General features: G+C 52.0%; 2 protein-coding genes across 5 annotated transcripts in view; one reads left to right on the top strand and one right to left on the bottom strand.

The window, feature by feature from the left end:
- LOC123285602 (ral guanine nucleotide dissociation stimulator-like) overlaps nt 1-27,436 on the top strand; it is a 372,006-nt gene that overhangs the window by 244,184 nt on the left and 100,386 nt on the right. The gene's annotated exons all lie outside the window — the stretch shown is intronic.
- LOC139045282 (ral guanine nucleotide dissociation stimulator-like) lies at nt 6,581-15,882 on the bottom strand. 4 transcript variants are annotated; one of them, XM_070509656.1, is made up of 12 exons: nt 14,278-15,882; nt 12,729-12,922; nt 12,207-12,574; nt 11,233-11,448; nt 10,775-10,878; nt 10,203-10,272; nt 10,069-10,095; nt 9,070-9,138; nt 8,562-8,636; nt 7,976-8,008; nt 7,488-7,609; nt 6,581-7,281 (listed from the first exon to the last, which is right to left on the bottom strand). In XM_070509656.1, exons 1-12 carry the CDS (start codon nt 14,508-14,510, stop codon nt 7,245-7,247), a joined length of 1,548 nt encoding a protein of 515 aa, XP_070365757.1. In that variant the 5' UTR covers nt 14,511-15,882; the 3' UTR covers nt 6,581-7,244. The 4 variants fall into 4 exon arrangements, 3 of the variants coding, with proteins under 3 accessions (XP_070365757.1, XP_070365758.1, XP_070365756.1); XM_070509657.1 differs by lacking the exon at nt 10,069-10,095 and having other exon boundaries at nt 6,582-7,281; XR_011503327.1 differs by lacking the exons at nt 6,581-7,281; nt 7,488-7,609; nt 7,976-8,008 and having other exon boundaries at nt 8,564-8,636; nt 9,070-10,095; nt 14,278-15,880.

The following is a 27,436-nucleotide window of genomic DNA, read 5'->3' as shown; positions in this document are numbered from 1 at the left end:
GGGCAGCTCGCTCTCACCCTCCCCCGCTGCATTGCTTAGAGATTGTGGGAATAGTTAACGACCCTGGTCCTCGTCTCCCTCCACACGTAGATAACGTCAGCGTCTCTGAACTTGTTTGATGTGTGACTGAAGATGCTTGTTTATGTCACCCAGATGCACCGTATCCTTTTTTGACATAGATGAAACTTGGTCACAAATTTTTTCCCTCTTCTCCTCTTCCCTGCACAGTACACTGACTGCTCACACCCTCAGAGCAGTCCCCTCAGAGCACCCTGTGGAACTGGTTCTCGGGGTCCCACTCCTCACCCCGAGTATTGAATGAACTCCATCACTAATGTCAGCAGGACCTTTCACTCAGTCAGCAGCATACAACCTGTGTACCACCGCCCAGGGCAGGATGTAGAATATTTCCCATGCCTCCACCCCTTGTGCCTCTCCCTTGTCACAACCCGCCTCCTGGGATATGGCTATGCTGAGGTCTACCACCAGAGATAGAAGTAGGATCCTAGTGGGTGGTCTTTTCTGTCCTGCTCTTTCACTCATCATGATGTCTGGGAGAGTCACACTGTTGCTGCAGGTGGCAGGAGCTTATTGCTTTTTGTTGCTGTGTAGTATTCCATTGTGTAAATCAAGTTACCTATCTATCCTATTTGATGGAAAGTTGAGGTTGTTTCCAGTTCTCCACTATTGTGAGTAGAATGGTGATGAACATTCCCAGGATTTGGAAAGGTACAGGGAGTGTGATGCTGGGGTAAGAATGTGCCAGGAGATAAATGGAAAAGAATACAGAGTCCGCAGATAGACTCACAAACATGGGCAACTGATCTTTGTCAAAAGATCAGAGGCAATTTGATGGAGAAAAAATTTAGTCTTTTAAACAAATGGTGATGGCACAATCGGGTGACCATATGGAAAAAACTTAACAAAGACGCCAACTTTTCACATGACACAAATATTCACAAAAATTGTTCATGGATGTAAACATAAACTGTGAAACTATCAAAATTCTAGAACTAGCAAAGGAGAAGATATGATCTCAGTTTTCATAATGACCTTTTATCTTCAACATTGAAAGAACGAGTCTTCAAAGAAACATCCAGTTAAGGTGGACTTTGTTAGAATTAAAATTTTCTACTCTGTGACAATCACTGTTAAGAGAAGAAAAAGACAACCCTAGACTGTGCAAAATCTTTGGAAGAAGCCTATTTAAGAAAGGGCTTGTATTAAAATGTACAAAGCATCATAAATTCAACAATAAGAAAACAAACATTCCAATGAAAAATGGGTCAAGATCTGAACAGACACCTCGCTAATGAAGGTGTAAGCATACAATAAGCATGTAAGAAGATGCTCAAAATCACTTATCATTAGAGAGAAGCAAGTTGAAACAAAGTGAGACGCCTTGACACACAAATAGACGAGATCAATTCACGGCTGGGGGGTAGGACAGCACAGACTCTCTGTCGTCACTGCTGCCCATGCCGAGTGGTGCGGCCACTGTGGAAGACACTGGGCACTTTCTTACAGAGCTAAACATCATCTTAACACGTGATCCCTCAACCATCTTCCTAGGCATTTACACAATGTTTTCAAATAGAACGTCAACAAAAAAGCCAGCACACATATATAGACTGCACCTCATTTATACAGGCAGGGAACTTGAATGAACAAAGATAACCTTCCATAATTGAAAGGACACCCAAATGAGGTACATCCATGCAATGTAATGCTATCAGGTGCCAACACTGAAAGAGCTATCAAGATGAAAACACATGGAGGAATCTCAAATTCACCTTTCTAACAGAAAGAAGCATCTGCGAAGGCTGGGTAGAGTACGGTCTCATTGATATGGCATTCTGCAAACACAAAGCTATCAATTCGATCCACAGATCAGCTTCCCAGAGCTGTGCAGGGCTGGGGTCGGGGGAGAGGGATGAAGAGGTCAGGAAATCCGTGTGATGCTTTAATGGCGGATACTTGCCTCTCTGCCTTTGACGAAATCCCCAGATTTTTACAGTGGAAAGAGCAAATCTTGACTTACACAAATTAGTAAAAAGATTTAGGTGGGTGGATCCTTGGATGGCATGCAGATGAGACTAGAGAGTCTAACCGTATTGAGAATGGAAGAAACAAACTCACTGCAAGTGGTGGGGGAAGTGGTGCTGACCTAAGGACCTTTGGAAATGACTGGAATCTGTACAACTACAAGAAAAGACACCGAGCAAGCAGAGAACCCTACTTGATAAAGTTCTTTCTCAACAGTTACTGGTTAATAACTGTGAGGCCCCTATGCATCTAGACCGGGATTGGAGAAAGGACTGAGTGGTCGTCAGACGGCAGGAGCCAGGGTTCCACTACTGCAGGGGCAGGTTTCGGGGAGGGCAGGGCGCGGGCTGGAGGGCTCCATGTGGCCATGCGTTCGACTGGGAAGCCGTGCTCTGAACTGACGTTGACCTTAATCTAAACATGGCTGTTTCCATATAGACACATATACAGCAGACAGTGTACACACGGTAAGGTCAGCACACCAGCCTAACTTAAGCATCCTGCCACCGAGAGGGCCAAGAAGCAAGGACACCCCGGAGCAACCAGCACACTGAGCTCACAGATGCACGTTTTTAATGCCATGGTCTCATACAAGGAGCCAGTGCTCCTTGAGGAAAAGGCTGATTCCAGGCTGAGGCTGAGAAGGTGCAAGACAATGCTGCAGAATCCTGTAGAAAAGTAAGGAGGCGTTATATCCCCAACTAAAATACACAGGCGCCATAGTTTTCCATCACATTTATGTCGTAAGAATATTTAAGCATTAAAACCTACCCGGCGGTGTAGTGGCTGAGTCAAATGCTTCATTTCGGCTGCCCAGGATTCACAGGTTCAAATCCTAGGCGCAGACTTATGCCCTGTTCATCAAGCCATGCTGTGGTAGGTGTCCCACAGACAAAAGAGAGGAAGATTGCCACACATGTGAGGGACGCTGGAGGCAGAAAGAGGCAGCGGAGCTCCATCGGGACAAGGAGCGGTCTCATGCCCGCCAGCGTGGCTCTGAGAGTTTGAGAAAGAGGCCCTTTCAGAATCAGTGGGGGCATCACTTGGACATTTGTTTAGTTAAGAAAATGGTCTATTCAGCTGAAACACTTCAAAATCAGAGCGATGTGCATGGAGCAAAGGTAGTTGGTGTTGGTTTCTGGCCCGTGTGCGCTCACGCCCCCATCCATTCGCTGAGTGACTGAGCTTCTCCACATGAGCCGCAGCGGCTCCTGGGCCCTTTGCACTTCAGGTTCCCCATACAATGCACAAGTTAGCATGGGATCTCTGTGCATCCTTCCAGCTCCGTCTGCCTCATTGCTACATTCACATAAGGACACATTCCACTAGGGAACTATTGTTGCCGTCGTTAGGACACGAAAAACGCATCCTGGGCCCTCCTGAGAGGTGCTGCCGGGCCTCACATGCCTCCTGGATGCAGGGTTCAGTGTGGTTGGCATGCCGTCTGTGGGCCATGGTCACACCAAGCCCATGCTCAGCAGCTTTTCTCACATCCCGGTCCCAGGCCACAGGGCGAGGAAGGGGCAGCAGGCCAGCAGGCACTGGGGCCTGAACCACTCAGCAGGTCAGCACTCCCGTTTGAATCCACGCTTGGGGTGGACACCAGGGAACAAGCACCCTAGGCTCCCCTGGGCTCCTGAGGTGTTTTGGGTGCCCCTTCCCTGCCCCCTTGCTCCATACCCCATGCCCTGGGAGCCCTTCCACCCAGGACATCAGGAGGCTTAGCCCCTCCAGCCTGGCTATGGGACCCCCGAAGCCTCGTGGTCGTGTTCTCCTGGCAGGGAGCCTCTCTTTTTTCTGGAAATGAACTCCAGTCGTGCTGGCTGAGGGCTCCAGCCCTGTTTGTTTGAGGCTCCATCTGTCGCCCAGGCTGCATGCCTGCTGCTCTCTGAGACGGGGCCCCGTTTTCCTTAATGTGCCCTGTTGTTCACCACAAGCTCTCTGGGCCTCCAACTCCTGCCCGCTCCAGGCTGTGTACTGTCTGCTCCCACCCCTCACACCCCTGTTACTGGGCTCTACCTTCTGCTGGGAAGCCCACCAGTTGGCTTTGACTGGTCTGTGGACACTCAGCACTGCCCTGGCCTCTGTTCACCTCTGTTTCCATCACGGTGGACACCCAGCTCTGTGTGACAACCTCACATCCTTCCAGCCATCCTCAGCTCCCCACGAGTCCTGGTCCAGCTCCTTCTTTCACACCTCCTACCATCCAGGGTGCTTTTAAACAGCCTCTGAGTACCACAGACAAGCTGCCACTCCCCCAGGCGACCTGCTCTGATGCTAGCCTAGGTCCCTGCATCTCGGCTGCTTCCAGGAGGAGGTGCCTCCTGGGCAAGGCCCTGAGTGACCACCTTAGTGTAGTCATGCTCAGAAACTCAAAACCAGGTCCTGCTTCCTGTGAGCTCGTGAAGATTCTGGAGACATGGTCGGAGAGCTGACGCTGACTTCCCAAATCTGCTCCCAGGCCATTCCAAAATGTCTGCCCCTGAGAGAAGGCCCGACTACCCAGCAGTTGTCCCCTGCAATGGGGTGGGATGGCACTCATGGCACGAGAACTGCGGGGAGCAGGGACGTCTCCCTTGGTCTATTTCACTCTCTTGGCAAAAAGACCACAGACCAGTGAAGAGTTCTGATGATGAAACTTTGCCCAGTTCTGACTCCCACTCTCTGTGGTCAGGAGCAGCCTTGGGGGGATGCTTGTTAAGAAACAGCTAGTGAGACTACACGGCAGAACTTTGTGTCACTGAAGAACGTCGTAAAGTCTCCCACCAGGACCCTTTAACTGTGTGACGCTATTCTTCTCTGGCACAAAATGTGCCCCCAATCCAACAAGATTCCAGTTGCTCCTTCGTTTCTGGGCCTGATGGTGGGTGGGATAGAAGGAAATTCATGACTTCAGCCTCTAATCTGGTAGGACAATCAGGCACACACTGAGCTCTCTCTGTCTCTCACGGCCAAGGGGGGGACCAACTCGGAACTGACCTTGGCCCTGGTCACATCGAGGAGAACAGGTTCCCTGCATCAAGATGGAGTCCCTGGGTAAGCCATCTGTCTGAGGGGGCAGAGATGCGGTGGGCAGGCATTCTAGTTGCGGGCAAGAAAAGCGGAGGTGAGGGAGCAAGAGAGCACAGGCAGGTTTGAGGAGGACAGGCCAGATGGTGTGGGTGACAACGGCCAATTACTCCTCCTTTCTGTGCTTCCTCTACGTTATTAAAAACCTGGGATATTACCCACAACACTCCAAATTATTCTGAGGGCAAAATGAGTGGATACGCACAAAGACTCTTAACCTAGACCTCTTGCCTTCCCCGGCCCTGCTCAGCCCTGGGTCCTGGCGCTTCTCTTGCTCTTGGAGGTAAAGCATGGTCTGCCGTGTAGCCAGTCACGTTCTTGGATGGCTGTGCCCTGTCAGGGAGGCCGTGGGCAACCAGGATGTGTGCTCCATCCCTGCTGCAGCCTGAAGGCCACGCTGGCAGAGGCCAGGCCCCCTGTGTGTCTGAGGGCCACTGGCAGCCTCCATCCAGAGGGGAGAGCTCTGAACTGCTAAACAAGTCATCTGGGTCTTGCTGTGACTGGATGTTTCCGTGGGAGCACGTTCACAATACTCGGCGGTGACCCCTGAGCTGCCGATCACCGGGTGGGGACTCTGGGTGAACTCAGTGCAGTGGCTCTTGTCCACCCATACTGCCAGCCCTTCAGGATTTAAACAGGCAAGGCCGTGTCCATGGATGCCCAGAGATCATAGTTGGGTGGCACTCCCCTGGAGGACATCCCTACACCTGCCCCTCTCAACCTCAGCTTTCAAAGCCCCCAACAGAAATGGCTCACACAGCCCGGGAGGTAACCACAGCACAAGACTGCGGATGAGAGCACAGCCATCCCAGGGGCAAAGGTCTATGGGCTCGGGCCCAGCCAGAACGTAGGACAAGTCAGGAATAACATGACTCAGGGTGTGACGGACGGAGCTCCCAGACCAAGGACATCAGCACCACACAGACCCGGAAGTCACCTTGGTCAGCAAGGGACCGAGTGGGGGTTTCGTCTGGCCAGGTACATGGACCCTTATCCCACCTGTCAGAACCCATCCTGGTCCATCAGGCCAGCCAGGGAGGAGTGGCTGTGAGGCACCTGAGGGAGGGTGGGGCCTTGAGGGGACTTCTGACTTGACAAGAGTGAAGAAGGAAGTGCAGGGGCTGGGGTCCTGGGTCCCAGGGAGCAGGAGGGTGTCGGGAACGGGGCCCAGCTGGAGCCTGGACGGCTGCACCACAAGTGTTCCCCTGGAGAGGAGACGAGCAGGGAGAGGACTTCGGAGCCGGGGACAAGTTCCCAGCAGGATTCCAGGCCAGGGAAAGGGTGAGCATGGAGCCCCAGGGGGACACTGAGGAGGGGAGGTCCTGCCTGCCCAAAGTCCCTGCACAAATGACCTTCCCCTGGCCTTGTCCTCTCCACACGCACGGTTTGATCTCCTTACGTGTTTTCCCCACTTAGAGCTGATGCGTTTCCAGTGGCTGAACTAGAAAACTACAAGTTCCCAACATGGGGTCCAGAGACACGTCCACAAGAGACGCAGGAAATGTTTCCTCTCCCTCCAGAGTGTGGACGGGCAGCCCCTCTCCTGGGGCACAGAGTGGGCCTGGCAAGTGGTGGCTTTAGGGCCCCCCACATTTCCGTGGTGGATGCTCGGCCTGAGAAAACACCTCGACCTCCCATCTCAGGGGTCTGAGGGGCTGTCTCTGCTCCTGGCCCAGCTTCACGATGCTGACACGGACCTGTCCTCTGAGGAGAGGCACTTGGCGGTCTCCTTCAGCAGCCAGGGAGGGGCTGCACCTTCCCCCTCTCCCACACACAATAATCGGATGACTGCAAAATGTCTTACTCCAGTGAGGGATCTGAGAGTCTGGACAGCGTTTAAATTAGCACAGAATGTGAAAGAACCACCACTCCCAGGCTCTAAGAGAAACAGGACTTTAATACAACAGTATGCAAATCTGGCATGAACTATTTACAAGCAGTGATTCTCACCCCTACAGAGATGGAAATTGGCCTCAGGAAGGGGTGGCAGGCGGTGGGGCCCCTGCACCCTGAGTGCCCCAGCTGGGTCCCTGCTGCTAAGGAAGAGGTCATACGACCACGGGACGCTCACTCCCTCCTCAGCTTCATGATGGCCATGCTCTCTGGGCCTGGAGAGATTTGCTGGCCAACTAGCACCGGGGCTCCAGCTGGCAGGACAGGCTGTAGCTACAGGATAGAGTGGCACCTGTGAGCCTCCCACAATCCACAGCCCTGGTGTCCCTCCCGGCATCTGCCCAGCAGCTGGAGCCCAGCTTCCCCAGCCATCGCCATGCGACAGGTCAGGGCTGACAAGGGAGTCATGGACTCAGGCTCTCCGGACTGGCCAGCAGGGAGAGTGCACCTCTTCCTCCCCATGTCCTGTCCAGCCTCACCTCTCGTCCTCACTGAGCTGCTCCATGTCCCAGAACCAGGCCCTGAATCGCTCCTGGGGCTCTAGGTTGTAATTCTCTGCAGCCTCCTGGAGCTGCACGATCTCCATCATCACTTTGTGCTCCTGGCACCAGAGGGAGGAGAGGATGCAGACAGAGCCTGCTGGGGATGCTGCAGGGTCTTCAGGGGGTGAGGAGTGGGGCAAGGGGCTGGTCCTGGGTCCTTGCTCACATGGGACCCTCCTTCCCTCCAATTCCACGCAGGACCTACCTGTTCTCAGAGATGGGTAGAAGCCCCTCCCGCAGGAAGTTTTGCTTGATGCCCAGCGCTGCCCCCACCCCCCCACTGGATGGGTCTCCTGATTCTCTGTCATCCAACACTCTCAGTAAATGTAAGATGCAGCGGGTGGTGCCCAGGAGAGTTCCGCCCAGGGGCGTCTCTGGTTTCCACGCCCCTCTCCTCCCTGACATGGAAGGCCACAGCTGCTCACCTTTTTCTTTTTCTCGTGGTTGATCTCATTGCCCTGGAAGGCAGACAGCAAAAGTCCATCAGAACGAGCCCCCTAGCTATGACCAGCCCCCGTGCACACCCCTTCTCATGGTGCCCAGCTCCAGGTCCAGGAGGGGGCTGGGCCTGACAGAAAACAGGACCTGGACCCAGGCCAGGCTCTGGGCTCCAGAGAAGGGAGGACATGGGGGCCGACACTCAAAGACCCTGTAGCCCAAGCCCCTCTGATGACGGACAGGGAGGCTGAGTCCTCAGGCAGGCAGGGACAGCTCCATCAGTGTGCTGCCTGACTTGGAGGCTGACTTCTCTCTCGCCTCCAACAAAGCCCATGCAGCTCTGCAGGCGGGCAGCTCTGCTGCTTCGCCAGCCTGGGGACCCGGGACGGGCTCCATGTGGAGCCTTCGTTCCCTCATCCCTAAGAGGGGCACACTGTCCCAGCCCACAGGGGAGCCTGGGAGGCTGTCATGACAGGAAGTTACCACATTCTGACCACTCAAGTCTTGGTACTGGGACTGTGTCTTCCCAAGTCCCAACCTGGTCATCCCCTTCTGGCCCCCGGCCTCACTCACATTTACGTAATCCTCCATGGCAGTGTCCAGCATGATCAGGTCAGTTAGCATGGTGCCCAGGAAGGGGACGATGCCCTGTGCCATTGGGATTAGATGGGATGAGGCCCTGGTCTCAGGTGTCCCCATGACCCTCCCCTGAAAACTCCTCATGCTCAGCCTCCTGGCCCAGCCCAGGGTCCCCACACGGAGCAGCCTCAAACCCTTTATAGCCAGCCCTCAATCCCCACCCCTCACCCTCCAAGAACACCAGACTCCTCCTGGTCACCTCCCAGGGCCTGCTTTTGGCTGGTCACAGGGCCTTTAATCCTTGGCCCCTCCACTCTCCCGACCCATCCTGCTGCAGCTCCCCAGGCCCTCCTCCTGGTCACTTCTAAGGGCGGGTGTCAGGCTCTGCGGCAACAGGAGGAGGGCTGCAGGAGGAAGGCCCCCTCTCTGGATTGGAGCCCCCAGCTGGGAGGGCAGAGTCCCCTCCTCTGACCTTGGAGCGCCTCCCCACAGGCGCACTCACCTGCTGCTGCTGCCTCTTCCGGCCTCTCTGCAGGGTCCTCAGCAGGGTGGCAAACTTGGAGGGCTGCTTCTGCCAGGATTGAGGACAGGGTCAAGGAGGCCATCCTCCCCTCACCCCACTTCTCCTCAGCCCCTCTGACCTCAGCCCTGGACGTCTGAACCAAGTCAGCTGGTACCCATGCTACTCCATCCTCCAGCACACTCTGATTCTAGAACAATCCTAGCTCCAACACTCTCGCTGTGTGACCTTGGGCCGAACGCCTGTCCTCCTTGAGTCAGCCTCCTCATCTGGAAAGTGTGACAACTCACCCTACCTCGCAGGGTCTCCTGAGGACTCAGCGTCAGTGACGGTCTACATGGTTCTGGCTCTCACCCCACCCGGCGTGAAAGGGTGGGGCGGGGCTGAGAGGACACTTCGGTTTCTCTTTCATGTGGAGCCTATGAGGTCCACTCAGGAAAGATCCACTGAGCACCACCAGTTTCCTGGACACTTCCCATAAGCCACCTGGGCACCAGTTACTGCTGACTAGGACCCAGGTGAGTGTTCCTGACAGGGACAGACTAGCAGGGACGGTGGTAGGGCCACTGGGGAGTCACACATGCACAAACATCTGTCATGCTCCAGCCATTCAGACTCAAGGCTGGGCAGCCCATTTGTCCACCTGGCCTGGGGGAATGCCTGGCAGTGCCCATCCCGAGGGCAGGCAGGGTGCCCTCCTCGTGGAGAAGTGGTGAAGACAGAAGGAGCAGTGGGGGCCTGGCTTCCTAAAGACACACTGAGCTGCTTCAGGGAAGAAACATACGCCCGTCCACCCCATGCACGCAACAGCCTGGAAGAATCTAAGTGCTGACAGCGTGGACCAAAATGGAAGGCAGCCCCTGCTCCACCGGCCAGCTCAGCATCCCCTCCGGGATCAGCCCAGACACCCCCACTTCCTGCCGTAACCGGGGCTTCCCACCCCACAAACACCTCCCCCACCTGCCCATGGACCAAACATACCCCATCTTCCTGTTCATCCAGGGAAGACTGGAATTGTACACAGAAACTCCAAGTGAGAAATGACCGTCCACATCCTGCCCCTTCCCCCTTTCCCACACCCCGCCTCTCCCTCCACATGCCAGCCTCCACTCTACCTTGATGAGCAGCTCCCAGCTAAGGGAGTTGTCCTCATCACAGAGCTTTTTAAATTTTCGGCAGCTCTTCCTGAGGGGGGAAAGGAGGAAGGAGAAACTCAGGAACAATGGGGCAGGGGGCATAAGTGCAAGTCCCTTCTCGATGAGAATCTGGAAAATCCAAACTGCCCGAATGAGGATTTTCGTGGGGGTCCTCTGAGCACTGACGTCACCATGGGACTGCAGAGGGGGCTCTCATGTTGGTCACCTGGGGCTGCCACTCCCTTTTCTATGCAGCAGCTGTATTTTGACCAGTTTGGTTTCCCACTGGGCACAGAGTTCTGTTGCTGTATGGCAAACACTTGAAAATCTCCACTTTGGTTCAACCTACTATGTGACATCCAGGGAACCTGATTCCTGAAGCAGAACTGGGGGCCTAAGTTGCCAGTGAGGATCAGGGACACTGCACACCCACCCAGGCCCTGTGCCCAGGGCTTACTGCCACCCAGGAAGCTCCAGCCGACGAGAGGGCAATGGCAGACACGCGGGAGCTCCCTCCTCCCCCTGGTCCTCCTGTGGAGAGGCCTCCCCACCTGGACACTTTCCCCCAGGTCTTCTTCAGTCTGTGTATGGGCACGCTCTGCAGAGCCGAGAGGACTGCGTGCAGGGAGGAGATGTTCCTCAAGGCTCGGCACTCCTGAGGAGGGAGAGGAGGAGCTGGGAGGGGGAGCAGGAGCCCTGTCTGCTCTGGCTTCAGTCCCCCTCCCTTCCACTCTCCCCTCCTGAGTGGGACAGATGGCCAGGGTGCCAGGGTGGGCACAGGTGGACCAAAGAGTAACACTTCCAGGAGGAGGAATTTCGCTCAAAGTAGGAAGGAGCCAGGGAGGAAGTGAGCATCCCACCCCTGGGACATGCGAGTCAAGGTCAGTGTGCCCTTGACAGGAAGGACCTAGCGACTGTGCAGGGGCTTAGAGTGCAGCCTTCAGTCCTGAGAGCTGATCAAGGAGAAGGGGCAGTTCCACGGCTCTGGAGAGGGTCTCCCCCCGCATACCCTGGCCACCTCGATCCACCGCTCCAGAACCTTGGCCCTGCCCCGGGCCGTCACGTTTGGGTCCCCAAGGCAGGACGTCATGACACACTTTACTACTCTGTTGAACTGCACCACTGTGGCCCAGACGGTGGGTGCCACGTTCTCATGTCCGGGCCGGTTTCTTTTGCCCCAGGTGGAGCCCAGACACTCAGAGGGCTCGACGTTCTTGAACACTTCCTGGGGAGGAGGGGGAGTGTCACTCAGCCCTGCCACAGCCCAGCTTAGTGTCCAAGCAGGAGTCACCGGTCTAAGGAGGGGCTCAGGAAGCTGAGGATGTGTTCTCAGCGTGGTGGGAGCCCCTCGCTTTCATTGTTCTTCCACTGAGAGCACCCAGCACAGGAGGACCCGGGACTCCAGACTGGTGGGGAAAGGACAGGAGCATTTACACACAGCCCACCCCCACAGACTGCAAGCTCCAGAGGGCTGCTCCGCTTGGCTCCTCCCAAGGGGGCATCTCCCTGCATCCTGAGCATCCTTGGTCCCAGGCCCCATTCCGCTGCACATTGCCCTGTGCCAGCTACACCCACGGGCTTTGTCAGGTTGTCTCCCTTTTAGTGAAGTACACGTCTGGTGCATCACAAATGCTGAGGCTGCTGAGCATCCCGAGCAGATGGCTGGGCCGCCTGAGTTCCTGGCTGCACACAGTGAGTTCTCCTCCCCGACCTCTCGGGCCAAGCCCCACCAGGCTTCCTCTGTGTTCTACTTCACTCAATGTGCTCAGCCCCTCTGTCCAGCAGGGCCTCTTGGTCCCCATCTCTACAGTGTGAGGGTGGAACACGAAGGCTGGGGAGTTGCCCAGATCCCATGGTTGGGAAGTGGTGGAGCTGGGATTGGGACCCAGGTCACAGGAGCCGCCACAGGGAAAAGCAGGTCTGGGCCAGCTGATGGCATAGGGGTGGCCTGCCCCACCCCGCCCTGAGAGCCCGGGTGCTCACCGCGTCAATGGCCGTCAGCTGTTCTGCCACCTCCCTTGGGGAGAAGGCCATGAGGCTAGGCTTCCCATCGGGCTGCTTCTTCCCGGTCACTCGACAGGGGTGGGAAGCCTCTGGAACCGGAGCTGATTCTGCGGCTGTTACTGGAGCCTGAGGTGGAAATCCCAGCAGACCCCTTGGTCCCGTTGAGTCCAGTTCAGGACCTGGCACTTGGGCTGGGGCTGCTGATGGCACTCGCTCGGGGTCTGGAGCAGCTGAGGGCGCTGCTGCCGGTTCCAGCGCTAGAAGTGACGGCAGAAATAGAACTGGAGTTCCGTCCAGCTCCAGATGTGGCCCCTTTTCTGCCTCTGCACCTGGCAGAAGCGCTGGAGCTGGGGCAGGAGATGGAGAAAGAGAAAGGGTCAGCTACATAAGTTGCTTTCCATGTGCCTTTCCCCAAACAGGAAAGATCCCACTGTCTTTCAATGAATCCCCAGTCGTGACCCACCCACTGGGGTAGTCTTCCAAGCCTACGGTCTCCCTTACCCTCTGTCTCCAACTCAGTGGCCTGGAAAAGGTCCACCTGGATGAGAAGAGGGGTGGCCTGGTGCTTCAGGACTGAGCCAGGCAAGAGGTCCTGGAGATACGCCAACGTCAGGTTGATCCTGGAGTGGCGCAGCATCTGCCACATATCCTGGGAGTTCTCCTGAGGCCGGGGGCCCCAGATGGGAGAGAGGGCACTGGGGAGAGGCATGTGTGAAGAGAGTCACAGGCCTGGCCTGCTGTTCCACACTGTGTTCCCACAGCACCTTCTCTGTGCCTGAGCCCCAGAGGGTGGACCAGCCACTCCAATCCCTGGGTGGCTGTCCTTGCACTGGAAGGCCTGGTCATCAGCCAATCTAACAGAGAGCCTGTGTGAGTCTGGTCTTCCACCTGACACTCTTTTCCCAAAGGGCCTGGACATAGCCTGCCCCATCCTCCACGCTCGAGCATCAGGACTGAGGTTGGAGGCAGATTTGTGACCAGGCTGCTCACCACCTACTGTTCTGGGCCCCAGTGGCGGTGCTTAGGAGAGGTGCCTGTACAGAGGGCAGGGAGAGGGAGAGGGAACTGTGGAAGCGAGGAGTCTCTCAGTGGCCGACTCAGCCCAGCCTCTCCTCTGCTTCCCATGGCGGGACTGGCACCCCATGAACAGGTCTCTTTGATTCATTTCCTCCTGTAGGGAAGACCGCAGACCTCAGGCCTCCCACAGAAACCCCAAGAGGCGTGAGATCCAGGGTCTGCCGGTCCATCCATAGCCACAGTCCCCATGGTCTCCTAGCCCCTTCTGTGGACACAGGAGGCCCTCCCTCTGGACCCAACACCACTCATGGTCTTAGTTGGTCCTTGAAGTCTGTCATCGTGGTCTGACTATGAGAGGATGCGTCCATATCTAGAGGAGGCCAAGAGGGTGTGACATCTAACGTCCTCTGGGCATGAATACTCATGATGCCCAGAAGTGAGCTTCTAGCTCTCAGGCTAGAATTGAGCCCCAGGGATAGTGTCTGCTTCCTTCAGTGGACACCCTTAGTGTGTAGGAAAGGGTACGAGTGTAGTAGGAGCTTAACATATAGTATTGAATGAATGAACCCCATCCAGAGCCTTCCCAGAATTCTGAGTGGGCCTGCGTCTCCTCTGCTGCCCACAGAGACCACTGCTCTGGCCGCACCGAAGACAAGGACCAGGATCAGCTAGATGGACTCGCTAAATTGTCTTGGCAATAGGAAAACAGTTTGCTTTCATGTAGTTTTCCACACTCAGGAAGGCCACAGGCCAGCGAGGGGAGAGGCAGGGAGTCTCCTCACTGGCGACGGAAGCTGTAAGCATGAGGACACGCAGCATGAGCAGCAGTCCCTTCTGTGGAGTCCGGCACCAGGCAAGCGTCTGCCGTGCTGTCTCCCGTGATTTCCTTCAGTGACCCTGTGAGGTTTACCCTCTTACCACCCCACTATTTGGATGAGCAAGGTGACGCTCAGAGAGGTGTGGGGACGTTCCCAAGGCACACGTTTATTAGGTAGGAGACTCCCTGCTGTGCTGTGGAGGGGTGGGCACTCACCTCTGGAGCAGCTGGTCCAGGACCTGTGGGGTCGGGTAGAAGGCCTGGTACACACACGGGAAGGTGGTGACGGAGATGGATCTGCCGTGGAAAGATGGTTGCAGGCAGCCTACCACCTTCTGCACTGCGCCTGCCTTGAGGGTCCGCATCGTGCGGGCCTCAGCCACGGACAGGGTGGGTTCCTTGGCATACCACGTGGACAAGGAGGGACACAGAGTCAGTGGAGTCACCATGAACCACCAGGGGCATCAGGGTCTGGAGCTCAGACCAGAACCCCCCAGCACCTCAGGAAGTTGTGCAAGAGGGACGAGAGCCCGCCTTGAAAATGGTTTTGGACTTAAAAGTACAATTTGATTTTTAGGGGAATGACAAACACTCAGTACCTTCAAGGCATTCTGTGACCTGAGGAACAATTGTACCTCTGTGCATTAAGAGCCTGAGGTAAGAGCATTATCCCAGGGAGTCATCAATGAACATCCCCACCACAGACAGGAGCAAAGAGATGATTAGTGACCTTCCGCCAATCTGCGGTTCTATGTCATGGCAGACCTGGAAAACTTAGAGTCTATTCGGACACGCTTAAAATGTGCCCTGCAGTGTTGGCTCAAATGGCAACAGAATTGGGTCATGTCAAGGTCCAACAGCATCGAAAGGCTGAATCACTGTGCAAAATGTCCTCCTCTGTGGAATATGATGAAGTCACTTAAGGCCTCAGCTCCTGACCTGAGCGGCCTACAATGAGTTGCCGTGTTCTGTGCAATGACAAGTAGCAGAGAAATGTATAGGATCCTGTAATCCCACCGCCATCCTCTTTATGTGTAAATCAGCCTAGCAAGTGTGATGATTCGTGAGGCTTGGAGAAGGTCTGCAAGGACAGTGGCCTGAGTGCTACACAGCTTCACAGCCGGGTAGTTACATCAGTCAAAACAGGAGCAAAATGCTAAGGTCCTCATGGCCTCGTGAAAAGTGATAACAACATTAAACATTTCCTCTATGATTCCAAGAAACGTGAAGAGTGTCTTTCCACCCTACCCCACAGCTGGCTCGGGAGGAGAGGAGGCCCAGACTCCTTCAGGAGCAAGGCCGTAGGACACTCCGTTGGGAAAGCCCTGTGAGGGCCCCAGGGGTGTGCTCAGATTCAGACCTGGGTTCCAGGCCCACGCTGAACATCTTGGGGGGGGTGGGGGTAAAGACCTTCTGCTCCTGCTCTCACCTCAGACCGGCACAGGATGCTGCTGGTGGCCTGCTGCTCCTGCCCCTTGACTAGGGAGGGAGAGAAGTTGAACCCAACACATAACTCTTCAAACATCTCCTGAGTGGAGTTCTGGAAAGACAATGCCCGGCAGACGGGCCAGGAGGCATCAGGAGCCTGCTGCACATCGCCATAGGGGGACACCCCCATGAGAATTTCTGTTCCCTAGTTCAGGCACAGATGGACATCTGCACAGACATCTGACCAGGGAGGGAACTAGATGAAACTTCTAAGGCTGGGGATTAACACAAGGGCAGAGGAGCTTGATCCCCAGCACCCACCTGCTCAGGTTGCCAGCCTGGGGTATGAATATCACAGACTCACCAGTTTTACAGCACGTAACAAACTGCTCTGATTCGAAGTATTTTGTGAGATGACAAGGTGCAGAGAAATGTATAGAATCCTGTAATCCACGCCCATGCTCTTTGTGTGTAATCAGCCTAGCAAGTGTGATGATTTGTGAGGCTTGGAGCAGGTCTGCAAGGACAGTGGCCCTGAGTGCTACAGCTTCCCAGCCGGGAAGTTACATCAATCAAAACAGGAGCAAAATGCTAAGGTCCTCATGGCCTCGTGAGAAGTGACAACAACAGTAAACCTTTCCTCTACGATTCCAAGAAACATGTGGAGAGTGTCTTTCCACCCGAGCCCTCAGCTGGCTGGGGAGGAGAGGAGGCCCAGACTCCTTTGGGAGTAAGGCCGTAGGACACTCAGTGGGAAAGCCCTGTGAGGGCACCAGGGGTGTGCTCAGATTCGGGCCTGGGTTCCAGGCCCAACCTGAACATCTTGGGGTGGTGGGCGGGGAGACCCTCTGCTCCTGCTCTCACCTCAGACCGGCACAGGATGCTGCTGGCGGCCTGCTGCTCCTGCCCCTTGACTAGGGAGGGAGAGAAGTCGAACCCATCATGTAGCTCTTCAAAGATCTCCTGCGTGGAGTTCTGGAAAGACAGTGCCCGGCAGATGGGCCAGGAGGCATCAGGGGCCTGCCTGCACATCGCCACAGGGGGACACCCCCATGAGGAAATCTGTTCCCTAATTCAGGCACAGAGGGACGTCTGCACAGACATCTGACCAGGGAGGGAACTAGATGAAACTTCTACGGCTCAGGATTAACACAAGGGCAGAGGAGCTTGATCCCAGCACCCAGCTGCTCAGGCTGCCAGCCAAGCCCCGGGGTATGAATATGACAGACTCACCTGGCTGACAGCACATAACACTCTCCTCCTGCCCAGGAGGGACCCACTCCTCACCTGCTGCCTTCCCGCACAGCGCCCACGCGTACACACACACCCCGACACTCACACACAAACCCTCACACAAGGTGCAAGGGCTATGGGGCTGCTCAGGTGGGATCCGAGTTGTGTCCTGCCCTACAGTGGGCTGCCCCACATTACCTTTGGGTACCTCCTGCCAAATTGGCCATGAGGCTTGATCCGATGTCCACAACAACACAACAGTCTCACACTCTGGGCTTTCCTGAGCCTAGAGCCTCTGAAAACTGGTACACAACAAGTAAACATGTTGTACTCTGAAGTGTCTCCAGTCAAATGAACTGGCTAGGGGTCTGTCTCTAGAATTAACTGCCTGGTTACCAGAGTTCTAAATCTGTTGGGGTCTATCGCCAAGGAAGTGAGGTCACTTTTTCAAGATTCCATTACCTGGGCTGCTTCCTGTAATCGGACCTACCCAAACCACCCCCATGTCTTCTTCTTAACTCTACATGAGGAGCTTCCACAGCCCCAGCCACAGCTCCCTGGGAATGTGATGAGGGTCCCAGCTTTGAGGAGGCAGAGCAGAATTCAGACCTCCTTTATCTTACCAGTTCTCTGTCCTGGAAAACTCATTGTGCCTCTCAGGGCCTCCCCAGTCTCCAAACCTGCCCAAGGGGAATCCGCCTAGAATCTACTTGCTAGGGACATCATCAGGTGTATATGAAATAATATCCATACCACCTGTGAGGTGGTGTCAAGTGCAAGTAATGCACAAACAAAGAGATGGAAGAATTACGAGAAGGGATGTAGCATGAACACCACTCAAACCAGGCCTGGGTTCAGCAATGCGCTATTGCAACAGGCACTTCCTCTCTTGGCCTCATTTCAATGTCAGCACAAGGAGAGGGTTGATGAATGAAATCCAGACACTGTCATCCTCTGGATTCAAACCTCTCCATTGTTTCCTCTTCTGTTTAGAAAGAGACCCAAGAGCCTCATCTTGATCTGTGAGGTGGGCAGCCTTCACCATGGCTCCCAGAGATCCCCACCCGTGGTACACACATCCCTCACAGATTCCTGTGTGACCACTGAGTGCTTAGTGACTGGCTCTCGCCAATAGAACACAGCCAATGTGGACGAGTGTCATGTCTAAATTTTAAACACAGAAAGTCTCTCACTTCTTTCTTATTCCCTCTCTTAAGTTCCGTCTCTCTCTCTTTCCCATGTCTCTCTCTCCTGTCCCTGAGCTGTGGAATCAAGCACACACGTTTTGAGCTGCCATACACAGAGGCCCACATGGGAGAGAACCGAGGCAGCACCCAGGCCAACAGACAGAAAGGAACCCATGCTCTGAGTCCAAAGTGCACCTCGACTCCTTTGAGTGAACCTGAGAGGAAATTCTCTGCCAGTCGAGCATCACTTGAGGCCGCGGCCGCGGCCTTGAGGCATCTCGAGCAGAAGAACCAAGCTAATCTATGTCTGATTCCTCAACCACAAAAATTGTGAGATATGAGGCATTTGCCATTTACAGATGCAAGGCACTGGAACCGTGATTTGAGGCCCCAGGATCTGGCCCTGCCCTCCTCTGCCTCCTCTCTCCCCCCAGGCTCCCTCCAGCCACACTGGCCATCTTTCTCACATCCTCTGGCCAAACCCCCTTCTGCCCATGAGCGTCTACAGCAGGGGTGCCTTCTCCCTGACACGCCGCTCCCAGACTTGTGCAGGGCTGGCTCCCTCTTGTCATTCTGGTCCCAGGAAATGTCACCCGAGTGAGGCCTTTCAGACCCCTACCCGGTGACCCCCGGCCCTCCCTCACAGGGCCCTGAATGTCCCCTCAGCACTGGCTCTTTCCCCTCTCATGTCTTTGCTTTCATGCTTTTGTCCTTGTCCCCTGCAGAGTGTGAGCTCCTGACTGGCAGGGACCACTCAGTCACTTAGACCCACTTAGACCCACCTGAGCACCTGGCACAGGGTGAGTGCTCGATGCACAGTCGCTGAGTGAAGAATTGTGAAACTCGTGTCCCCTCCTCCTGCTCTTCACCAAGTCAGACTGTGGAGAGGAGCGCTAGTACCAGGAGGAGTGAGTTCTCTCTGAGGCGGGGGACAGCCGGAAAGGCCTCTGCACAGCTATTCGCTGCTCCAGCAGCTGAGGCAGGCTGAGTGGGCACCGTGTAAGTTTAAGAAGTCAGCACAGGGACTGGATGCACACAGCCTGCGCAATGACACCACCAGTTCACTTAAAATCCATCACCGAAAACAGAAAAGTAAGTGTTTGCTTGTGATGAGAAGTTTAGCTTCTTGGTTCTTAGCAATTTTGAAATGTACCACACAGCAGTGTTAACTTAGGCAGTGCTGTGTGGCAATTACATCCCAATAGAAGTGACAACAGTGAAAACCCAACCTCATTGGGCACCACTGACGCTGGAGGCTGCCTGCACCCTGGTGGCCAGCACCAGCACTGCAGCCCTGGCAGAAGCCACCAAACAGGAAGTCTCTTTGGGTGTCCTCAAGGCAGAGGCTCCCCACTGTCCCAGGGGTAAAGGAGCAGGACCTTCAGGCTTCCAGGCCGTGGGAGGAACCTCAGGAGCCTCCCTCTCCCTCATCTTTCTGTCCCTCCACTTGGGTGTCCTTTTTTCTCAGGAGGCATCCTGACCTCAACCAAGGCAATGATTCTCCTCTCCAGCCAAGTGAGGACCTCGGGAGTCCAACAAGGACTGGTCTTGTCCCTGGACTCTGGCCTTAGTACACACTGCTCTGGCATGTTCTTCCTTATCCCAAGTTCTCATCCACCCGAACCCCCAAGCCTCTCTCAGTTCTAAAGGATCTCCAGCAGGTGGGAAAGCATTTTCTCAGGTGCTCAGAGCACAGGGCGTCATCGATGGAGAACCAAGGGCCACAGACCCTTCGTGAGCATCATACGAAACCCAGGGAGTCACCCGCTGGACGCACTCCACTTGACACAGGAGGACACCAAGGTCTTCTCTCCTCTACCCAATGTCTACACAAGAGGAGAACGGCTCATCAGAGTAGCAGGTGCCCACAGAAGTGGACTCCAGCTCCCCAGTCCTGTGCCCTCCAGGCTGGGTCAGGGATGTCCTTGGAACAGGTACACACCGAGAAACCTCAGGGATTCTTCGGTCCGTCTCGGGCCTTCTGGTCATGTAGCCAGGAGGACGGATGCTACTGTTCATGGCAGAGCTGCCTCCAACTGCCTTCTCCTTGGCCTCTTGTCACTTCCCTGCTGTCTGCTCTTTCCTGGGGTCCCTGCATGGTCCACACAGGAGAAATCGGTGTGAGTGTGCCTGTGCATGATTGGATGCGAACAGGAAGATGACCCCCCCATGGACGGGGTGGGCAGGGCTCCCCTAGGACCATGAGGTCCCTGTTTCCAAAGAAAACCCGAAGGGAAGGGGTTGAGCCTTGGCCGAGGAAGCCAGAGCCCTGCTGGATTCTCTGGATTCTGACCCCCTCCTGAGGTCTGGGTCAGACCCTCCAACTTTCTGGGCCTCAGATTCCCAAATGGACAAAGAACACGTTTTGTAAGAGCAAAGTCAAAATGGACCCTCAGCAAATGAAACAAGTACCATGCTTTGACCTCCCCCCACTGCTTATCCTCCAAGGAGACTTCAAACCTACACGGTGTCTATTACTGGGTAAAATCACCCTCAGCACACAAAACTGATAATGGTTAAAATGGCACACGGTCAACTTTATCAGTGACTAAATATTGATGGAAGAAGAAATACATCCGAATATATTTTGATATGACTGATAAGATTCAGGAAAGTTTACTTGCTAGAAAGAATAACACCTAAACAAAACTTAAAATGTCAGAACCTGTAGTCAGTACATTATGATGTAGCTTAAAAGAAATTCAGTCATTTGCATAACAATTGATTGATTCTGAGAAAAAATAGATTCAGTGAATTAATAACAAAATGGATACACTGGAATTGTTTTATGGTGCTTATTTTATAGCAGTCAAGGAATTAATAATACTATATTGCATTTTGAAAGTTGCTAATAGCGTAAATCTTAGAAGTTCTCATCACAAGAAACACATTTGTAACTCTTGATGATAGACGTCAACCAGACTTCTTATAGTGATCATTTCACAATATACACACATATTGAATCATTCTGATGTAGACCTGAAACTGATATAAAACAAACTTAAATTTAATATTAAAAATGTCTTACTATGTTTTCTCTGAAAAATACATGGTCACAAAAATTTTGCAGAGTTTTGTATAATTCTGATTTCAAGGTTCTCTTAGGCCCAGAATGAAAACATTTGTCTGATCAAAGTTGCCTCAGGTACAAGGGCTGAGACAAACACCAGGGTCAGAATGGAAGAGCACGAATGGAAACACTAAATCATCCTCTGCTCATTTCTTTGTATTTGCACTTTTAACAGAAAATCTATTTTTATTGGCTTAAAATGCACATAATGTAAAACTTACCATCTTGACCATTTTTCTGTGTACACGTCATTAAGCACATTAACTTCCTTAAGCGCATCTTCAGTGTGTTGACCACAGTCGTATGGTGGTGCAGCCATCACCACAATCCATCTTCAGAACTCTTGTCGCCCCACAGAACTGAAGCTCTGTCCCCACTCATCGGTCACTCCCCTTCCCCTGCTCCCACCCCTGGCCAACAGCATCCGCTGTCCGTCTCTCTGAATCTCACCATTTCAGGAATGCCATATAAGTGGAGTCACACAAGGCCAGTATTTTTGGGACTGGTTGATTTCATTTAGCATAATTTCCTAAAGGTTCCTCCATGTTGTCTCATATCTCAGAATATCCTTAGTTTTTAAGGATGAATAACATGCAATTATATATATATATATGCCCATGCTGCTTCTCCATTCATCCCTGGATGGATCCTTGGGTTGTTCCACGTTTCAGCGATCATGAACAATGATGCCGTGAACATGGGTGTTCAAATATGTCTTTGAGACCAACTTTTCAGCTCTGAGGTGTATATATCCTGTAGTAGAATTGTTGGGTCATTTAGTGATTCTATTTTTAATTGTTTTAATGAAATGCCATGCTGATTTCCACAGCAGCTATACCAGTTCACATTCCAGCCACAGTGTACGTGGGTCCAATATCTCCACATCTTTGCCAGCATGCCTTTCTTCACTGTCTGTCTTTTGGGGGTGCCGTCACATGGATGTGAGGTGGTGTCTCATTGAGATTTTGACTTACATTTCCCCAGTGATTAGTCACATTAAGCATCTTTTTAGATGCTTGTTGACCATTTGCGTATCTTCTTGGAGGAAAAGTCTATTCAAGTACTTTGCTCATTTTTGATTTGGGTTGTTTGTTTTTTTGTTCTTGAGTTGAGAAGTTCTATGTCTATTCTGGGGATTCAGCCCTTGTCAGATAGATCATTTGCAAATATGGGCTCCCATGCTGCACGGGTTGTGTTTTTACTCTGTTGATGTTGTCTTCAGAGGCAGAAAAGGTTTTAATATTCATGAATTTTGGTGTGTGTACTCTGTTTTTTATTGCCCATGCCTTGAGTGTCATATCCATGAAATCACTGCCAAGTCCTATTGTGAAACGTTTGTCCCATGTTTTCCTCAAAGTGTTTCAGTTCTTACATTTGGGTCTTGATCCATTGAGAATTAAGTTTTATATCTGGTGTGAGGTCAGAATCCAAGTTTAGATTTTGCATGAAAATATCCACTTTTTCAGGAACCACTGGTTGAAAAGACTGTCTTTTCCACGTTGAACAACCTTGGCCACCTTATTTCTGGGCTCTCTATTCTGTTCCGATGCTCTATGTGTCTGTCTTTATGCCATTACAATGCTGTTTTGATACTGTAGGTTTGCAGCAAGTTTTACATCAGTAAAAAGAGAGTCCTCCAACTTAGTACTTCCTTTCAAGACTATTTTAGACATCTGGGCATACTTGAGATTCCATATGAACTTTAGGATGGGTGTCTTTCAGCACAAAATGTCATTGGGATTTTGATAAGGACTGCATTTAATTGCTTCATCTCTTTGGAGGAAGCTGACATCTTAACAACAAGGAGCCTTCCAATCCACGATCACAGGACGCCTCTCATTTCTGGTAGTGCCGGGTGGTTGTTCAGGTGGAGGGGACAGCACTCTTCCAAGTAGTCACGCAGGGTCCCAGAATTCCTCCACACTGTGCCTTCAGCATTTCCTCAGAACTCATCGACATCTGCATCCAGTCAAGGGAGAGAAAAATGCGTGTCAAATGCATGTGGGAAGTTTTCAAGGACTGGGTGTGGATGTAGCACACGCCTGTGCCACCCTCTCCCCTGGCCAGAACTACGCACGGAACCAGCAGACCCTAACAGTCGGGACTGCAGGCAGAATCAGCGGACCCCACCAAATTTGGGACTGTGGACTAACCAAGGGCTAGAGACTCAGTGTCTCAGGGAACCATATGCCAGCTCAAGCTGCCTGCTACCACTTTGACTGGCACTGTGGACTAACCCAGGGCTGAGACAGATGCTCTGCTAGAGCATCCTGTCAAACTACACTGGCCCGTTAACCTGGGCCTGGAAAGTCACTTAGATCAGGAGCTCAATGCAAGGAGAGTGGAGCTGAGATGCACGAGACACTTACCCACAGCCCTCAGAGACAGCAAAAAAGACGGAGAATCCAAAGGCTTCATGGCTACCAATGCTTGTGTTTCTCATCCCCGAAGCCATGAGAAGTCTCCTTCGAATCCCGCTGCTGCCACCAAGCTGTTAAGAAAGAAAATACAACTGTGTAAGTCTAAAGAACTTCATTGCTTTATTCACCAATTCCTGCGTCCGGAGGCATCCAATCTAGCAGATAGAAAGCAGCTCCAAGGAGCTGTACAGAATGAAAGACTTTGAAAGGCAAAAGGGAGAAGAAAAAGAAGTCACAGCAGGCGGGAAGATCGCTCGGTTATTGCAAGGTTACTTTCCTCAGGGGACAGCAGCAGTCTATGATGTGGAATACCTACCTAGTGCTGATTGGGGGATTCCTAATCCACTGGTTTAAGATTCTGTTTCTGGGAGAGTCGAAAATCTAATGAAGTCAAGACTCAGTTTGGTGAGGTGGGGCTTAGTGTTAAGAGGCTCCTCTTGGGGCCCGCCGTCTGGTTTTGACACATGATTCTGCTGGCCCCCTGCTGGCCCTGGGTACACCCGGGTTTCCCTTCCTGACCATTGTTGGTCACACATCCACTGCACCTGCCTCCAGTTCTCCCCCTTCCACACCGCAATCTCCGCCATGACTCCCTCTGACACTATCACGACTTCTCCCACCACACTGCCCTGCTTTCCACAAGGCCAGCAAGAGGCTCCGTAAGCACCACTTCAGCAGTCCAGTGGGCTGAGCGGGCTGCCCAGCATCGGGACTCAGAAACTGGTGGGCCTGTCACATGGCCTCCAATCACCGGTACCCCAGCTGAAGTGCCTGCCCTGATGAGATACTCAAATTTAGCCAACTCCATCGAACAACATCTTTGCTGCAAGCTTCCCTTAAAAATGCTCCACCCAATTTCTGCCCCAACTGTTTTTTGAGGAGTCGTTTTGGGGGAGCCTTTGAGGCCACCTTGGTGATTCTGTGCCCGGGCACAAGCAGCTCTTAGCCCACACACCCTTTGGTTGCACCACCTGGAATCGTAGAGCACAGGGAGCCAGTGGATGGGCACCAATCACTGGTTTGACCCCCAAGAGCCGGTGAATATTTCATAGCAGGAACATCTACTTTCGGGTCTTCCTGTGGGCGCACGTCACAAGGCGCTCCCTGGTACCCCGCTCTCCCCCACATCCTCTGATCAGCTTTCCGCAGGCGATGTTCTGCAGTCCATCATTGTCTCCACGGACCTGCCCCTAGAGCTGTACCCCACAGACCAGGAGTCCCTGAGTTTCCTGCCCTGACAGGCTACCACCGACCCAAAGAGATATGTCTGTTCTACTAGGATGACTGGACTGGCATAGGGGAGTGGCCCTAGCCACAGAAAAGCAGGTAATTGAGGCCACCCAGAAGTGTGCACAAACAGAACCCAACACGGACAGCAGCTCCATGAGACTCTATTCTACTCCTTGTAGGACAGTCGCCTAAGTCTCTGCCAAATGGTTTTAGGAAACCACCTGGCCTCAGACTATCTCTACTGGCCAAGGAAGGAGGGGTCGGGGCCCTCCCATGGTCTACCACCTGCATGTACATCAACAACTGACAAGTAAGTTCAAACCTACCTACACCAGAGGGTCCAAGAGGTGAGAATACTGCCCAGTATTACTGAGATCTCTGAACAGATTCCCAGGGCCCCCAAGACCACTGAGCTATTTTCTTGGCTGGTCTTTTCAAGGTGGAGACCATGACTATGGACTGGATCTCCGACTGTAGCTTGTGTGATTTTCGTACTTGCTACTAGACCCTAATCAGATGTTTACTCTCAGGGCTACACCGTGCCTTACCCCTAATAGCTGCATGAATTACCCTCATTTCAAATTTTCACTGAAGAAAATCTGCTCAACATAAAATACACCATTTTAAGTACTTGAAAGTACACAAGTCAGTGACGTTTAGGACAATGAGAATGTTGTGTGGCTATCACTACTATCTAAGTCCAGAACATTTTTAATACCTTGCAAAGAAACCCAGCCTCGCTGTCTCTGTGCTTTGCCCTAACCCAAGTCCACAGAAAGACCTTATCTGTTTCCTCTCCCTGCAGATTTGCTATTCTGGGCATTTCATTCAAATGGAATCATAGAATCTGTGGCTTTGTGTACCACTTCAATTAGCACACTTTTTAAAGGATCATCCAGGGCCTAGCACGTAGCAGTGCTTTCTTCCTTCTTAGGGCTGTGTTATATCCCATAGTATCAATATGCCACATTTGCTTTATGTGTTCATAATTTGGTGGAAAATTGGGTTTATTTCATTTTTGGGCTACTGTGAATAATGCTGCTTTGAATGTCCATGGACAGGTTTTCCTGCGAACATATGTTTTCCATGTTCTTTTGGAGATGCCTCACAATGGACTGTCCAACTCAAAGGCAATGATTGCTTGAAGATGTTAAGAAATGCAAAGCTGTGCTCTACAGTGGCTGCATCATTTTACGCTCCCACCAGTGATGTATGAGGGCTCCCCTTCTTCCTCATCTTTACCAACACTTGGGATTTTCCTTTATGTTGAATACAGCCTACACATTGAGTTTGAAACAGTAGCACATTGTGGTTTGAATTTCCCTTTCCCTAATCATGAATGACATCGAGCATCTCTCTTGTGCTTATTGGCCATCTGCATATCTTCTGGAGAAATGTCTATTTCAACCATTTGCCTATTTTAATTGTTTTATTTGTCTTTTATTATTGAGTTCTAAGAGATATTTATGTATTCTGAACACTAGATTATACAAGTTGAAAGTCGGCAAATTCAAGACCCAACTTTCAACAATGGATAGAACATCCAGACGGAAAAGAAGGACACGGTAGAAATAAATGACATTAAATACTAAGAACATTTTATTGAAGAGCAGCAGAATACACCTTCTTCTCAAGAGCACACAGAGTATTTTCCAGAAGGGATCACGTTTGAGGTCACAAAACAAATCTTAACAAAATTAAGACGATTGAAATCATACCAAGCATCTGTCCTGAATACAATGACGTGAGACTAGAATTCAATATCGGGAGGAAACCTGGATCATTCCTGAGAGATGGAAATTAAACAGCAGCCTCTTACACAGACATTAGGTCAAAGAGGAAATCAAGAGAGAAATTAAAAAATAGCTCAAGACAAACAAAAAGAATTAAAAACACACCAAAATTATGGGATGCAGCAAAAATAATACTGAGGGAAGTTTGCAGTGATCAACTTGTAATGTCTTAAAGAAGAAGGACCTCAAATTGACAACCTAAGTGACAACACACAGAACTAGGAAAAGGGAAAACTGAATCCAAAGCTAACAGAAGGATGGAAGTCACAAAGGTGAGAACAGAAGAAAGGAAATAGAGGAGAAAGACAAAAGATGAAAAGGAGGAGTCAATGTTTTGAAAAAATAAAATTGACCAACCCTTAGAAGACAGAACGCCTGACAGAAGAAAAGAGAGAACAATCAAGTGAAGTAAATGAGAAGTGAAAGAGGAGGCCTCACAATCGATGCTTCAGCAATACGATCATAGAGACCCTCCATCCTCTTGCTCACTAACACACTGGGTGACCCAGCCGACTGAGTAAGTTCCTAGCAACAACCTACCCAGTCTCACTCAGGAGGAAACAGACAACTGAACAGACCAGTGACAGATACGGAGGCTAAGTCAGTGATCACAAATCTATCATTTAAAGAAAAAGACCTTTCTGATTTCCACTAGACACACTTAAAACCGGTTACACGCCAAGCCAATCTTTATTTGAGTTATTTACTTAATGTTGAAATACAGCTGATAAAAATATTCATAATGCTCTTTTATGTAGAGAGTTTGAAGGTAAAGTTTCTTGAGAAAACTACAGGTTTTTGTACTTGGTACACAGGGAATGAAATTCTAAAGCACGGAGAATGCGCATTTCTCCACATGGTTAGCGCCCCAGTTTTAGCGAATACCTCTGAGAGATGAGCAAATACAATAAAGTGTATGACTAAAGCATCACACTTCACTCAAGACTCATTCTATATAGCCACCCTATCTGCAAATATTTAGTATGTTATTTCTAATACTTCACAGTATCACTG

Source organism: Equus asinus, chromosome 5 (assembly GCF_041296235.1).
Source record: "Equus asinus isolate D_3611 breed Donkey chromosome 5, EquAss-T2T_v2, whole genome shotgun sequence".
Taxonomy (NCBI): Eukaryota; Metazoa; Chordata; class Mammalia; order Perissodactyla; family Equidae; genus Equus; species Equus asinus.
The sequence above is the reverse complement of the archived record's forward strand: the minus strand, read 5'-3'. Positions and strand labels throughout refer to the sequence as shown.

What these genes read in the sequence shown, in the direction of transcription:
- LOC139045282 (XM_070509655.1), bottom strand. Translation starts at nt 14,510, where the DNA reads ATGGTGACTCCACTGACTCTGTGTCCCTCCTTGTCCACGTGGTATGCC. An exon ending in CTGGACCAGCTGCTCCAGAG is followed by an intron (nt 12,923 to 14,277) that starts GTGAGTGCCCAC and finishes GCCTCTCCCCAG; the next exon opens with TGCCCTCTCTCCCATCTGGG. An exon ending in CACTGAGTTGGAGACAGAGG is followed by an intron (nt 12,575 to 12,728) that starts GTAAGGGAGACC and finishes CTCCTGCCCCAG; the next exon opens with CTCCAGCGCTTCTGCCAGGT.